The sequence below is a fragment of the Artibeus jamaicensis genome, unplaced genomic scaffold (assembly GCF_021234435.1).
Source record: "Artibeus jamaicensis isolate MK-2021 breed Jamaican fruit bat unplaced genomic scaffold, CSHL_Jam_final contig_558, whole genome shotgun sequence".
NCBI classification, from domain to species: domain Eukaryota; kingdom Metazoa; phylum Chordata; class Mammalia; order Chiroptera; family Phyllostomidae; genus Artibeus; species Artibeus jamaicensis.
The window spans coordinates 2,217,658-2,233,260 of NW_026521886.1; the positions used below are offsets into that span (position 1 = coordinate 2,217,658).

Sequence of the window (15,603 nt, forward strand, 5' to 3'; positions counted from 1 at the left end):
AAGTGTCAAAAGGAATTATGTTACAGCATCTAGGAAAGCCACCTATAAAAGGACTGGGGCACACAAACGAAACAGGTAATTTATTTTCTTTATATATCAGCGAAGTTAAGGAAGGAAATAACAAACCAAGTTGGGATGTCAAGAATGAATTTTAGGAAGGGGCTGGCGTTTATTAGTGGCATAAAGGAGGTGGTATGTGACTTCTAGATCAGGGATCAGTCTCTTGAAGAAACTCTTTTTATGCAGGAAATTAAACAAATCATTAAGATCTTACAGATTAATATACAAAGTGATACAGGAGACAGACATCTCTGCCCAATCCCTGTACATCTGACTAAATAACCAAACTCAGAGTGCTAGACATGATGAGTAAGATGGGATCCAGAATGGACTAAAAAATGTGGCAGTAATTAACACCATGTGGAAAACTAACTTCATAAAATAATCAGAAGTCACGTTTACCAAATTGTCTTATTTCAGAATGACCCAAATATTACAAGGTTATACACAACTGCTTTCTACTCGTATATAGTCTGTGAACTTTCCATTTGCAGATCAAAAGGATAGATACCTACTTTTCTATTTTGTTACGCTGGTGTTTGGAAGATTTCCTGATGGTGCTAACTTTATTTGATGGGGAACATATTACACACAGGATGGGGTAACAAAGACAGAAGAGAACGTGGGAGCCACGATTTAATCTTATTTTCAGTTCCTAACTGTGTAGAACATCTTCGATTAATGTCTAACAGTTCTCTCCCTGCTCAATAATACACATTATTATTTATCTTTTACTTTGAGTTCCTGGGTATGTTCCAAGCACTGAGCAAAATTTGGCACTAAGAATGGAGTAGAAAATAAGACAGATGAAGCTCCTGACCTCACAGAGCCTATACTTTAGGATGAGAAACTACCAAAATTATTGCCCAAGGCAGAAGGTAAGCAAGAAATAACCTCGCCTCTTCCTTCATTACATGCCACCTTCCAGTGTCCCCCAAAGGACATGTAATTGGAAATGGAGCCTACAAGAGCTAGCCTCCCTATGACAGGGAACAGTACCACAGGAGGGTGAGAAATGTCTCGGAGAGCAAGACCCAGGACCTACACAAGTGGTAATATTGCTCACTCTAGGGAATACTATATGAAATTACTTCATTAGGAACATGAAAATGGTATATTTGCCTCTCAAAACTTAAGTACATTGGAACATGGACTTACGAAAGATCTGGATTATCTTCTGTTAAGTTACTTTCCTTTCTCGTCAAGCATTTATAGAAAAAGCTACTAAAAATGTGACTTCGTTCAACAAGTTCATTTGATGCCTTCTCCAAAAGAAGATACCTGGTAAAATAGCAACACCATAAAATTAAGTTATTTTCAAATTTTACCTGGTTTTTCCCCAATTATATTTTTAAGTATATTTTATTGATTGATCGTGCTATTATACTTGTCCCAATTTTTTCACCCCTTTGTTTTCCTCCGCCCCACACTCTCTGACCCTCCAGCATCCCCCATACTTATTTCATGCCCATGGGTTGCACATATAAGTTCTCTGACTTTTCTATTTCCTATACTATTCTCAACCTCCCCCCTATTTTATGCCTACCAATTATGCTTCTTGTTTTCTGTACCTTTCCCTCATCCTCATCCTCCCCCTCCCTCTCCCCACTAATAATACTCCATGTAATCTCCATTTGTCTGGCTGTGTTCCTGTTCTACTTGTTTGCTTAGGTTTTTTTTTTTTTTTTGTCTTTGTTTTCTAGTTTCAGTTGCTGATAGTTGTGAGTTTGTTGTCATTTTACTCTTCATAGTTTTTGAAGACTTAGATAAGTCTCTTTAACATTCTATATAATAAGGGCTTGGTGATGATAAACTCCTTTAACTTGAACTTCTCTGGGAAGCACTTTTATCTGCCCTTCCATTCTAAATGATAGCTTTGCTGGATAGAGTCATCTTGGATATAGGTCCTTGTCTTTTATGACTTAAAATATTTCTTGCCAGCCCCTTCTTGCCTGTAAGGCTTCTTTGGAGAAATCAGCTGATAGTCTTATGGGCACTGCTTTGTAGGTAACTGTCTCCTGTCCTCTTGCTGACGTTAAGATTCTCCCCTCTTTAATCTTGGGCAATTTATGATGTGTTTTGGTGTGTTTCTTCTTGGATCCAACTTCTTTGGGACTGAGTTTCCTGGACTTGCATGTCTATTTCCTTCCCCGGATTGAGGAAGTTCTCCATTATTTGTTCAAATAAGTTTTCAATTTCTTGCTTTTCCTCTTCTCCTTCGGGCACCCCTATGATTCAGATGTTGGAATGTTTAAAGTTTTCCTGGAGGTTCCTAAGCCTCTCCTCAGTTTTTTAAATTCTTGTTTCTTCGTTCTGTTCTGGTTGGGTGTTTATTTTTTCCCTTTGTTCTAAACCACTGATTTGAGTTCGGGTTTCCTTCCCTTCACTGTTGGTTTCCTGTATATTTTATTTCACTTTGTACAACCTTCCTTTCCTTTCTCATTTTGTGAACAAATTCAATAGTTTCTGTGAGCATCCTAATTACCAGTGTTTTGAACTCTGCATGTGATTGGCTGTCCATCTCCTTGTTGCTTAGTTCAATTTCTGGAGTTTTGATGTGTTCTTTCATTTGGGCCATATTTATTTGTCTCAGAGCAACTATTATGTTGTAAAGAGCAGAGCCTTAGGTATTTGCCAGAGTGGGGCAACCCTGTTTACTGCACTGTAGCATATGGGAAAAGGGTCAGAGACAAAACAATGCTGCTTACTTGCTCTGCTCCAACCCCACTTTCCTTGCTTCCCACAAGCAGATATTGCCCTTTCACATGCTGATTTCCAAGTGGGTGGGTTTGTGTACATTCTAGGACCCTGTGGGTCTCTCCAACAAACTCTCCTATGAAACTAGGAGTTTCTCCCACTTTTGCAACCCCCAAAGAATTTTACAGCCAGAGATTCTGGGTCTTTAGTTTCCCAGTCAGCCAGCCCTTGCCTCACAAATGAGTTCTGCTGCCTTGCGCGGTTCCTCTCTGCCCCTCATACTGGTCTGGATGAATGTTTCTTTAACTCCTTGGTTGTGGGAGTTCCATGCAGTTTGATTTTCTGGCAGTTCTGGTTTTTCATTGTTTTGAAATTAGTTGGTATCCTTTTTTTGGTTGTGTGAAGAAGTAAAGCATTTCTACTTATGGCTCCATCTTGGCCAGAACTACCCCGAGTTATCTTATGTGTTCTGGAAATCTTCATTTTTATAACCAATTACATTCAAAGTAATCTTGCAATTTGCTCTGATTTCGGTTATTTTTGTTCTTTAGTTACCTCACCTACATGAAGACTGTTTAAAACAGAAGTTGCTCACTTATTTATTGCTACATGAAGACTGTTTAAAGCAGAAGTTGCTCACTTACAAAAATACTTAACACATATTTATCAAATTCCTAACATGTGTCAATCATTTTTACAGCCAAGACACAACAGAAGAGGAGAAAAAAGTACCTCCCCCACAGAACTTAGAGTCCAGAGGAATGAGGATAGAAGGAAATATTAACCAAATAATCACACAATCAAATATAAAACTGAAATTGGTAATCCTAAATAAATCTAGAAAACTTTTAGTAACTCTGAGATATGACTAAGCTCCAAATTCTTAATCCACTTCTATACTAAAAATTCTTCAACCTAAGATTATAATTCAATCATTTTAAAATTAAATCCTTCCTACCCTAGCTGGGGTAGCTCAGTGGATTGAGTGCAGGCCTGCAAACCAAAGGACCGAGGTTCGATTCCCAGTCAGGGCACATGCCTGGGTTGCAGGCTAGTTCCCAGCAGGGGACACACAAGAGGCAACCATACACTGATATTTCTCTCTCTCTCTCTCCTGTCCCTTCCCCTCTAAAAATAAATAAATTTTTAAAAGATTAAAAAATTAAATTAAATTAAATTAAACCCTTCCTGATTAGAGAACTCTGCTATTCTTAATGTTTACTCAGGTTTGAAAATAATTTTGTAATTGATTTTTTAAAAGCATAAAAAACAAAGACAACTTGAAGTTTTTCCATAATGTGGTTATTGATTAGCATGGGTGCATATGTGAACATTCACTAGCTGGACACTTTACTATTTGAAAGTTATTCATCAATTAAAAAAATAATTATAAAGTAGTTTAAAGTTAGAATTCCCTCTGAAAATAAGGGACAGACATATGGGCAGTTCCATGAAAAAGAAGTATAGGAAATACAGTTACTACTGAATTAAAAATAAAATTATAAGTTAATTCCATTAAAACATATTAAAATTAATACCAAAATGACCCAATTCATCTCACAAAACAGAAATGTGATACTATTATAGGGATACAGAAATAAGTGAAATTCAAGATACTAAACCTTTAAAGGGAGATTAATCATAAAACCAGCAAATAACTTTAAAATAAGGCAAAATATTATTAAATACCATAAAAGAGACACAAATAAAGTTTTATGGTTTTTAATAATATCTGATTAGAAGATAAGGAAAAATTTCACAAAGGTATAACTTGAGAGGAACCTTGAATGAGGAATAAAATTTCAACAAGTTAAGATAAAGAGATGAGAATTCCAGGAAGCAAGAATAATAGGGTGTTAATACAGCAGCATAAATAGGAATGGGTTTTATTTAGTAAACTGTTTAAAATTCAATCTTGCTGTACTATGTAATATGTAGGGTTATATTAGCAGATAGCTAAAAAGACAGATTAGTATCATACTATCAAGACTCTCAAATGTCAGACTGTGTTTGATCTCATTTTGATAGGTTATAAGATATTACTAAAAGTTTCTAAGAAATGCTTTTTTAGTGCAGTTTAAGAAAATAATGGTTTTAAAAATATACTCGGTGGACAGCAAAACAGAGACAAAAGATACAGAGAGACTACTTAAAGACAGAAAAACAATTTTGATAAAATAAGGAGAACCAGAAAGATCATGATGAAAAGAAAAGAGATTAAATAGATTTGAGACAGAATCTACTACAACTGGCAACTCAATATGCATAGATGGAAAGATGGTGAAGAGTTCATGATAATGGAGATTTTACTCCCAGTGTAGATTGAATAATAAGGAACAGATTTTTCCTCCTGCTTGAAATAGCAAATCAAACAAAATATATAAAACAAAAGTTTTCAAAACCCTGGACATCAGGCAGCAAAGAATCATGACCCTTGAGAAATGTGAAACAAACAAGGTAAGCTCCACAAATGTGCCAGCCTACTGCCTTGATAGTTTCCAGGCTGCACAACAAGGGATAACCCACTGAAGCCTGGCAGAGTCCCGGAGTTGAAAAGATGATGAGAGTCAGGGAAGACCAAGGCAGCTAGAGCTTGCAAATCTGAATACTAGAAAGAAAACAACTGTTCTCTCTAGAGACAACTCCAAACATCTTCAGAAAGCCCTCTTCAAGAAATCAGAAAAATATTGGTCACTGTATGGGGTTTAAGAAAAATAGCGAAGAAAAGAACTACCTAAAAAGATTAGATAGAAGACACTCAGCATTTCTGCAGCCCATGGAAATAATACCTTTTCCTATCAGCCAGGCTAGAAAACCTCATGATTCATGAAGCATTAGGTAAAATACTCAAAAAGGTCTTTCCTCAGAAGTATGTATTAATTTGTTGGTCTTGGCTAACCAATCATAAAAATCATTACTCTTAAAAGCATCAAAGTACTTACAAATAAACTGTGTTCCAGAACAAAATTCAAGAATATTTATAAATAATACAAAAATACCTAGCACCTAAAATAAAAAACCACCAATCATGCAAAGAAGCAAAAAAACAAACAACAGACCCAAGTGACCCAGTACTTAAAATAGATATAAGTAGAAAAGCATACTGAAGCAGTTATTGTAACTATAGTCCAAACAGTTATCATACCTAAATAGAGACATGGCAGTTATAAAAAGACCCAAATCAAACTTCTAGAGATTAAATCTGTATTGTATATCTAGAATAAAGAATAAATGACAGTATGATATTTGGGGCCTGAGTGACTGGACTAAGTATTGAATTTCAGTCAAACAATATGGCTTTAAGTAAAATGATAATAAATTTAGTCTGAGAGGGGTCAGTGAAATAATTAGAGACAGTTCAAAGAAGTGAGCTAAGCTCCTGGGGGATATTTCGGTGGCTTGGGAATGCCCATTGAGAAGTGTGAGGTCTAAACCCCAAGCTGGGCTCCCCAGCCTAAGCATGAGATGAGAACCAGGAAAGGAACCCAGATAACATCCGGCTGTGAAAAGCAGCAGGGTTCCTGTCCACCAGGGAAGGACTGCTAGAGACACAAAGAGCCTCCTGAAGGGCCAAAGCACAAAGTTTCATTTGCAGCCACTTACCCTGAGCTCTGGCACAGGCAGGGCAATCTGGACTACAGATGTGTGAGGAGATTCTGGGGTTGGTGGCTCTGGGCAAAGAGCGGAAGGGTCAGCCTCCAAGATCCCTGAGCTGAGTCATTCCCCATACTGTAGAAACCATCTTTTCCAGACAGAGCACTCCCCTCAATGTGGCATCAGCCTGAGGGGAAGAAATAGCCCCCACCTGAATAAATCCCTCTCTTCCCACCCTATGTAACTTAAGTCAGATTGCTGAGGAGTACAGCTGGAGGCTATTTCACTGACAAAGTTGGGTCTTGGAGCTCTGAGACTTTTGCTAAATTTCCCCCAAGGCTGGTGCTGGGAAAAGACAGGCTTAGGTCATTCTGCACATAAGCACAGGGAGCCGCACGATGTGGATTGCTGATACCTCCAATAGGTTGCCTAAGGCCAAGTACAGGCAGTATCTGTCACAGGCTTGCACCAGGGGCTTTGCAGATCTACCTAATACATAGAAAAAATACAAAGAGGTAGCCTGCATGGGAAAACAAAGAAAAAAGCCCAAAATAAAAGAACAAGAAAATGTTCCAGCAGAAGAACTAAATAGAATGGAGACAAGCAATTATTAGATATAGAGTTTAGAGTAATGATTATAAGAATACTTAACAGCATGAAAAAAGACACAGAAACCATAAAAAGAGCCAGCCAGAATTAAAGAATGAAATATCTGAAATAAATAATACAATGGACAGAATAAACAGATGACAGGATCAAATCAGATTCTGGAAGACAAAGTCATAAAAAACACCCAAGTAAAGCAGCAAAAAGAAAAAAAATTTTAATGAGAAGAGCATGAGAAACATTTTGGACAACATGAGGCACACCAACATACTCATCTTGGGAATACCAGAAGGAGAAGAGAGTGAGCAAGGGGTCAAGAATCTATCTGAAGAAATAATGACCCAAAACTTCCCTAATCTGGTGAAGGAAAAAAACACACAAGTCCAGGAAGCACAGACAGCACAAACAAGATGGACCCAAACAGACCCATGCCGAGACATATCATAATTAAAATGGAAAGGCTTAAAGACAAGGAAAGAATCTTAGAAGATGCAAGAGAAAAGCAGCTACCTACAAGGGAGCTCCCGTTAGACTTTCATGTGATTTTACAACAGAAACATTTCAGTCCAGAAGGGAGTGGCATGAAATATCAAGGCGTTGAAAAGCAAGGACCCACAACAAAGGCTGCTTTAGCCAGCAAGACTATCATTTAAAATTGAAGAAGTAAGTAATAAGGAGATCCAAGACAAAGAAAAGCTAAAGAAATTCGTTAACAGCAAGCCAGTATTACAACAAATGTTAAAGGGCTTGCTTTAAGAAGAAGTTAAAAAAAAAACAAAGAAAACAGTTAAAAAATAAAATGGCAAAAAATACATATCTATCAATAATCACTTTAAATGTAAATGGCTTAAATGCTTTAATCAAAAGACATAGGGTAGCAGAATGGGTAAAAAAACAAGAACCATACACATACTGTCTACAAGACACCCACCTTAGAACAAGATACACACAGATGAAAAGTAAAGAGATGGAAAAAGATATTTCATGCAAATAGAAAGGGGAAAAAAAGCTGGGGAAGCAATACTTATATATGACAAAATAGACTTAAGACCAAGGATATAATAAGAGACAAAGAAGGACACTACTTAATGATAAATGAACAATCCATCAAGACGATATAACCCTACTAAACATTTATGCAGCCAACATGGCAGCATTTAAATATGTAAAAGTTTTGATGGACAAAAAAGAGAGAGATCGACAGAAATACAGTCAGTATAGGGGATTTTAACACCCCACTGACTTCAAAGGATACAATCTTCCAGACAGCAAATCAAGGAGACAACAACCTTAAATTACACACCAGATCAAATGGATATAATTGTTATCTTCTGAGCAATTCACCCCAAATCAGCAGAATATTAGTTCTTTTCAAGTGCTTATGGAATATTTTATGGGATAGACCACATGTTAAGACAGAAAACAAATGTCAATAAATGTGAGAAGACTGAACTCAAATCAAGTTATTTTCTTTGACCACAATGCTATGAAACCAGGTATCAATCACAAGAACACTGAAAAATACATGAAGACATGGAAGCTAAATAACATGTTAGTAACCGATGAATGGGTCAACAATGACATCAAGGAAGAAAGCAAAAAGAACATGGAAACAAATGAAAATGACAACACAACAATCCAATTATCTGTGGAACACAAGATATAGCAATCCTAAGACATAAATTCATAGCAGTACAGGCCAATCTCAAGAAACAGGAAAAAGCACAAATAACCAATCTAACTTGACATTTAAAGGAAGGAGAAAATGAACAAACACAGCCCAAAGTCAGTAGGAGGAAAGAAGACATCCACCTTTTGCCATGATTAATGCACATCTTTTCCCCAAATTTTTGAGAGAAAAATAAGGATGCACATTATACACAGGTAATACTAATTCTGTATCTATATAGTTGTTCTTAATTATTTTATTTATGCTTACACAATAACAGTGTAATGCTGGAAAGCAATAACAATATCCCTATGCATTGTAATACTATGGAATACAATACTCAGATGTATATATAAATAAAAAATTGAATTAAAAAATTAAAATGAAAATTTCCTCCTGAAAGTTTGGGCCAAAAATGTGGGTGTGCATTTTACACAAGAGTGCATTATTCATACCAAAATGCAGTAATAAAGATCAGAGCAGAAATAAGCAAAACAGAATTTTTAAAAACTGGCACAAAAAATTAATGAATCCAAGAGCTGGTCTTTGAAAAGATAAACAAGATTGACAAAACTTTAACCATACTCATCAAGAAAAAAAGAGAGGAACCAAATAAATAAAATCAGAAATGAAAGAGGAGAAACAACAACTGACACCAAAGAAATACCAAGGATTGCATGAAAACATTATAAACAATTTTATGCTAACAAAGACAACATAGATGAAATAGATAGTTCCTGGTAACATACAGTCTTTCAAAACTAAACCAAGAACAATCAGAATCTGAATAGGCAGATGACATTTGCTGAAATTAAAGCAGTAATGAAAAACCTCCTAATAACCAAAAGTCCTGGACCAGATGACTTCACAGGTAAAGTAACAACCATTCCAAGAAAAACCAACACCTCTTCTCAAACCATTCCAAAGAATTCAACAGGAGAAAAGATTCCCAAGCTCATAGTACAAGGCCAGAATTATTTTAATTGTAAAACTAGTTAAGGACACTACAAAAAGTGAAAATTATAGGCCAACATCCCTGATGAACATAGATGCTAAAATTCTCAACGAAGTATTAGCAAACCTAATCTAGCAATACAACAAGAAGATCATATACCATGATCCAGTGGGATTTATTCCAGGAAAGCATGGATGGTGCAACATGTGCAAATCAATAAATGTGAACTGTGGGATTTAAGGGGGATAAATAAATGGTAATGAAAAAAATACAATAAAAATATCACCAATAAACATATGTTCAGATGCAAAAGTAATCAGGGAAAAGCAAAGTGTAACAACAATGTGACACCAGTCTTTGGCTCATCAGATTGTTAGACAGTAAAAAGATAGTAATACCCAGTATTAATGAGAATGCAAATTGATAAAGCCTTTTTAAATACCATTTGGCAGTCTCTAAAAATTGAAAACATGCATATTCTTAATTAGGAATGCAACTTCTGAGAAACTATTCATCAGAAACATACACATGAACATAGATATATGTATGAGATCTTCATTGAGTCATGGCTTGCAATAGCAATAAAACTGGAAACACCTAAATGTTCATTAACAATGATTGGTTAAACGGACTTTAAACCGTGGAACGCTATACAGCAATAAAAGAAAGGGAAGCAAATTTTTATGTATTAATATTTTATTATGTCTGAGATATATTATTTGTGAAAAAAGCCAGTTACAGAACTTTTACCATGTTTTAAATAATCTTTTTAAAGATTCTATATCCCTGTTTTTTTTTAAAAAAGGTGAAATAGATAACTACACAGAATTGCTTCTTTTCAGTTAGTTCCCAAACTGATTTACAATTATGTAAGTACTTCTTTCACCAGAATAAAAGAAGAATAATCAAAAACTAAAACAAACAAAAAACAGTAGCTCTTCTGAAGTATATATAGTACCTATCTGAAGTAAAAGAATTGAACTCAGTTAACTCTAGAGAAACCTTAGTAGGCAAAAATGTTTCAAATCTGCTATCTTGGCAGGTTACTTTTATCTAGAATTAAATACTTCAGATATAAAAACATTTGCTTTAAGATTTCAATCAAAACCTGTAAAACAAATAAGATTATTTAGCATTGTACTTACTTAAGGTAGAAATCAATAATTACATCATTAAGAAATTCCCCTTCTTCTAAGCACTCCAGGTCTTCATTAGTTACTCCTAATCCCCCCTTAGTAGGTGGTGGAGGATATACAATCAACCTTAAAAAGGAAACATAAAGTATATTAGTACTGAAAATTCTAGTATCCCAAAGATCTGTTATATGGTATAATAATAGAGAAGTAGTATTCAATAACTAAAATATGTAGAGTAAAAAAAATTTGATAGGATACAAACAATTATATTTTCCTTCATTTTCACAAGCTACTTATAGTACTCTCATTGATCAACTTTTCATTTCCGACCCTTGTCATGTGGGCTAGTCTCAACATCTGTTAAATCAATAGGTTACAGTTACAATACCACTGAGGATGTCTTTCTCCTGCCTAATTTTTAACTTTCAACAAACTCATGTAATAAACCACAGAAGACTATCCTATGCTCTACTTTCCAACTCTGAGTGAATCCCTATTCAGATTCCTAGTTCCTTTCCATTCAGAAAAGCCAGCGGCCAAAAACTATTCTCTACTGGTGGCTAGTCTAACCAGCAGGTGGGTAAGAAAGAAATAACATGGGAGGTTTGGGAGGCAACTTTCTCATGACAAAGTGCTTAAAATGTAAAACTAAAGAGAACATAGGGGAATGAACAATTAGAACACAACCAAAAATAAGTAGAAAACAAATGACAACTAATTAGGCATCTTTTTTCTGGTACCCTCTTGAACTTCAGAAGTAAGACTAGTTGTGAATTCCTGTAAGTGATACTCATTGCACAAATGCAATGAGGGGCACTGCACAAATGCAACATTATAATAAAGGTATAATATGCACTTTTTGAATCACAAGGACCCAAAAAGATAAAAGTCAATTGTAATTGATTTCATCTTGATAACCATGGCACCTAAATCAAAAAAGAATATGTGAAAATTTTAAATGCTAATATTATGGCTTCTATTTTAATGGCTATTTTCTTACACCATGTTTTCATGTGTTTTTCCCCACTAAAACAGAGTAAAAGACTTACAGAGGAATAAAGTCTCCCTCAAATGCACACACCTCCAATTCTACCTTCCCACCATGAGAAGATAAAGATGAAATATAAACAAAGAAGTAATTTCTGAAAGGGAAATTCTGATAAACTCCAAAGTACCTTAAATTGAGACACACTCTATAAACAATCTCATTTTTTCTATTACAATCAGATATGAAATATATAACCTTAAACATCATACACTGCTATTCAAATATTTTCAGTAAATGCTTTAATCTTACAAAATTTGACAGTTTGGCTGCCATTTCTGTCTTATTAACACAAAACTAGATAAAATGGCACCAACTGTTTCCTTAATAACATTTTTTAACTTTCTTGTAAGTTTTTTAAAAAACATTTCTGTTATTAGCTATTACTGTGAAAGTAAAACTCAGAACACTAAAAAAGGCAAACTACTTCAAATCAGCAACATGAATGAAATCTACTAGTGTGCCCACCTATTACAAAGAGGACATGACACAGTACATACTTCTGAACAGGTCCAGTGTGCCTGACTTCTCGCCATTCTTCATCTGGGTTAGATGTAATAGAAAGTGAATAGCAACCACTACTTTGCTTCTGCAGGAAGGTGTAATTAGGTTTGGCCATATCTATATTTGAGGGCTGACAGGAAATGGCAAAAAAAAGTCTCCTTATAAATACTTAAATACATATTAACTCTCAAAAGGACAGTCAAAAACCTATACTTATAAGAGAATATATGACTAAAAGAAATCCAAATCAATGAGTTATATCTATACTTTAATAATATCTGCAAAACTATAAACATCAAAACAATATTTTTGATCAAAAGACATTGTGCATACAATGGTCAAAGTTTCACTTGTATTACTTACAAATCTGGGCCTTATAATTAAGAGAATCTAAAAACTCTGCAGTTTAAAATGAACAAAAGAGGTGATAAAAAAAGGGAAAAAATGGAAAGAGACTGAGTTTATAATAATATAATTTGAGATTCTATAAATAAATGGAAAACTAGAATATATATAAATCTGCATATACAATGTAGTGACCACACAAAATTTTTGCAACATATATATAAAAAGTACAGAGGTAGGTAGTCTCATGCCTTCTCTTCCTAACGTGGCTTCCTATAAGCCTTTTAAATAACAGAGCTGCCCTAGACCAAAACTCGTGTGTGTGAGCATATCCATTCACATGCCCAAACTTAACGAACAGCAAAGTTAACACACACTTTTCTTTCTAGAGGTCTTTGGCAGACGCAAGCCATATGTATATTACCAAAGTCTTATTTAAAAAAAACACAACATATTTAAACTTACTATTAACTGTTTCAAAATAATTTTAGACTTATAGAAAAATTACATAAAAACAAACATGCCTCTTCTAAATTCCATTAATATTAAAACCTTACATAACCATAGTACAATTGTCAAAACTAAGAAATTAACCTTAGTATAATATTATAAACTAAAGTACAGACTCTGATTTCACTAGTTTTTCCGCTCATATCTTTTTTCTGTATCAGGACCCTACTGCAATGCTTTCGTCTTTCCTTGTGTTTCATAACTTTGGTATTTCTACTGAGTATCACTTAGTTATTTTGTAACTGAGTTTTTCTGGTTTTTTTCATGGTTAGATTGAGGTTATACAATATTGGGAAGAATACCACTGTAGTGATGTGCCCTTCTCAGTGCATGATGTGACAGGTACATTATGTTGAAATGTCTTATTACTTGGATCACCTGGGTGGCTAAGGTGGATCACTTGGGTGGCTAAGGCGATTGATGTCTGCCAGGACTCTCCATTGCTATTACTTCTTGTAACTGATCAGTGTATTGGGGAAGAGATTTTAAGATTATGCACATATCCTGTTTCTCCTTCAGTTTTCACCCATGAAGTTTAGCATCTTTTGGACCTTGCCTGCTACAAATCTAACTATGGTTTTTCCAAAGTTAGTTTTATATTTCTTATTCTTTTTATATTTATTAATTGGAATACTTTTCTAATAAAGAACTGTCCTTTATACATCATTTATTGTTTATATATTCATAAATTAATTCAGTTCTTCCTAACAATATAGATTTTGTAGTATTCATTTTAATCTTTGGTAATAATCACACACTATCATTATTGATTTTGCTGATCAAACTGTTCTAGCTTTGGCAGCAGGAATTCTTTTAGGTTGGCTAACATGTCTTTTTGGCAAAATAGCATTTTGAAATCAGCCTAATTTCAATGAAAGAATGTTTACCAAATCTTTTCCCTCCCCCTCACGAATGATATTATATTATATAATATAATATAACATTAGCCATATGCTTACCTGAGATACTGATTTCATCTTCGTTTCTTCAGCAGTAGCAGCAGGGAAAGAGCAAGCTGAAGCACAGTAATAATGAATAAAAGAACTTTCCTCTGAAGAGAGGTTCTGAAATAAAGGACGTGCCTGAACCCAAGACAATGGATAAGAAAGTTCTGATTCTCCAGTGGCTGTACTTATTTCTATCATAATATCTTTCAATTTCAATTCTTCTCTTTGTGAAATAGGATTTTGTAGTTCAAGGAAAATGAATTCACTGGACTTTGCTATAAAAAAATCAATAATATTATTTTAAAGGATATTATAATTTAAATAACTTGATTATTAATAACAGTAAGATTGGTATATAACTACTAACAAAGTACTAACCCAGGCAAATTAATCGCAAAATAGACCATTAGTAACCTAGAACCAAAATTCACAATTTTTAGACTCCTACTGACTGCACTGGAATGGAACCTCCACAATGGTACTGACCTCTGTATTTCAAGACCTGGCATTTAATAGGTAGTACTGAATATTTTGTTACTGAATGAATGAATAAATGAATGATAACTAAGCAATTAATTATTTTTCTCTACCCTCTTCCATGTATCAAATCTATTAATTAAAAAAATATTCCAATTCCAGCTGGTGTGGCTTGGTGGGTTGAATGCCTGCAAACTGAAAGGTCACTGGTTCTATTTCCCAGTCAGGACACATGCCTGGGCTGTGAACCAGATCCCTGGTTGGGGATGAGCAAGAGCAACTTATTGACGTTTCTCTCTCTCTCTTGCTTTCTTCCTCCCTTCCCCTCTCTCTATAAATGAATAAATAAAACCTTTAAAATATATATATGTATCCCAATCAAACACTTCCTTCAATATAATTTTCTTTAATCAATCATTTCTATAATGGTCTCAAATGACATTCTCTTCCCCCATAATGATTACAAATGGCTTATTATGAACAGAGATGTCTTTATAATGTCTTATAATAACAATGGCTTATTATATCCATTATTATTATAATGCCTTATTATCGCCAACTTCTCTGCTATGTAATCAAGAATTTCCCCAATTAATTTGGAAAGCAAAATAGCTGACTTCAAATATATAACACACATATTTACGTAGGTATTATGGGAGCATATAGAAAAGTACTCAACCCATTCTTAGAGAAAAGATACACGTATAAGTAAATTGATTTTCTCTTTTAGAAACTAAAGAAAACATTGAAGAAACTAAAGAAAACATACAAAGACTTCTGTATTTTCATACCTCATTCATAGTTCATTAAAAAATAAGGGCAGGAAATTCGTAAGAAAGGGAGTCAAGGATGGTAACTGACTAAAAAATAAGGCATTCCTTTTATTTTAGAAAATAAGGTTATTCAGTTGAGTAAAGTTATCAGGAAAAATTATGTGAATAAATAAAATAATTTATGTTACATTATATTAAGGGATAAAAAATTTTAATTCAATGAACCTAATTTCAATTTAATGAAATTACATTTTATTAAATTATTTTAGTGCCCTGGCTGGTGTA

The 15,603-nt window shown here is 34.4% G+C and overlaps 1 protein-coding gene across 6 annotated transcripts in view; it reads right to left on the bottom strand.

The window, feature by feature from the left end:
• The window catches only part of SENP7 (SUMO specific peptidase 7), a 151,794-nt gene that overhangs the window by 26,234 nt on the left and 109,957 nt on the right, over positions 1-15,603 (bottom strand). For 5 of the 6 annotated variants that reach the window (XM_053670306.1, XM_037131628.2, XM_053670308.1 and 2 more), the window contains 4 exons: positions 14,081-14,343; positions 12,263-12,396; positions 10,727-10,843; positions 1,219-1,341 (listed from right to left, as the gene is read on the bottom strand). In XM_053670306.1, coding sequence (XP_053526281.1) covers positions 1,219-1,341; positions 10,727-10,843; positions 12,263-12,396; positions 14,081-14,343 — 637 coding nt within the window. The remainder of the gene's footprint in view (positions 1-1,218; positions 1,342-10,726; positions 10,844-12,262; positions 12,397-14,080; positions 14,344-15,603) is intronic. The other variant, XM_053670309.1, reaches the window with a different exon arrangement.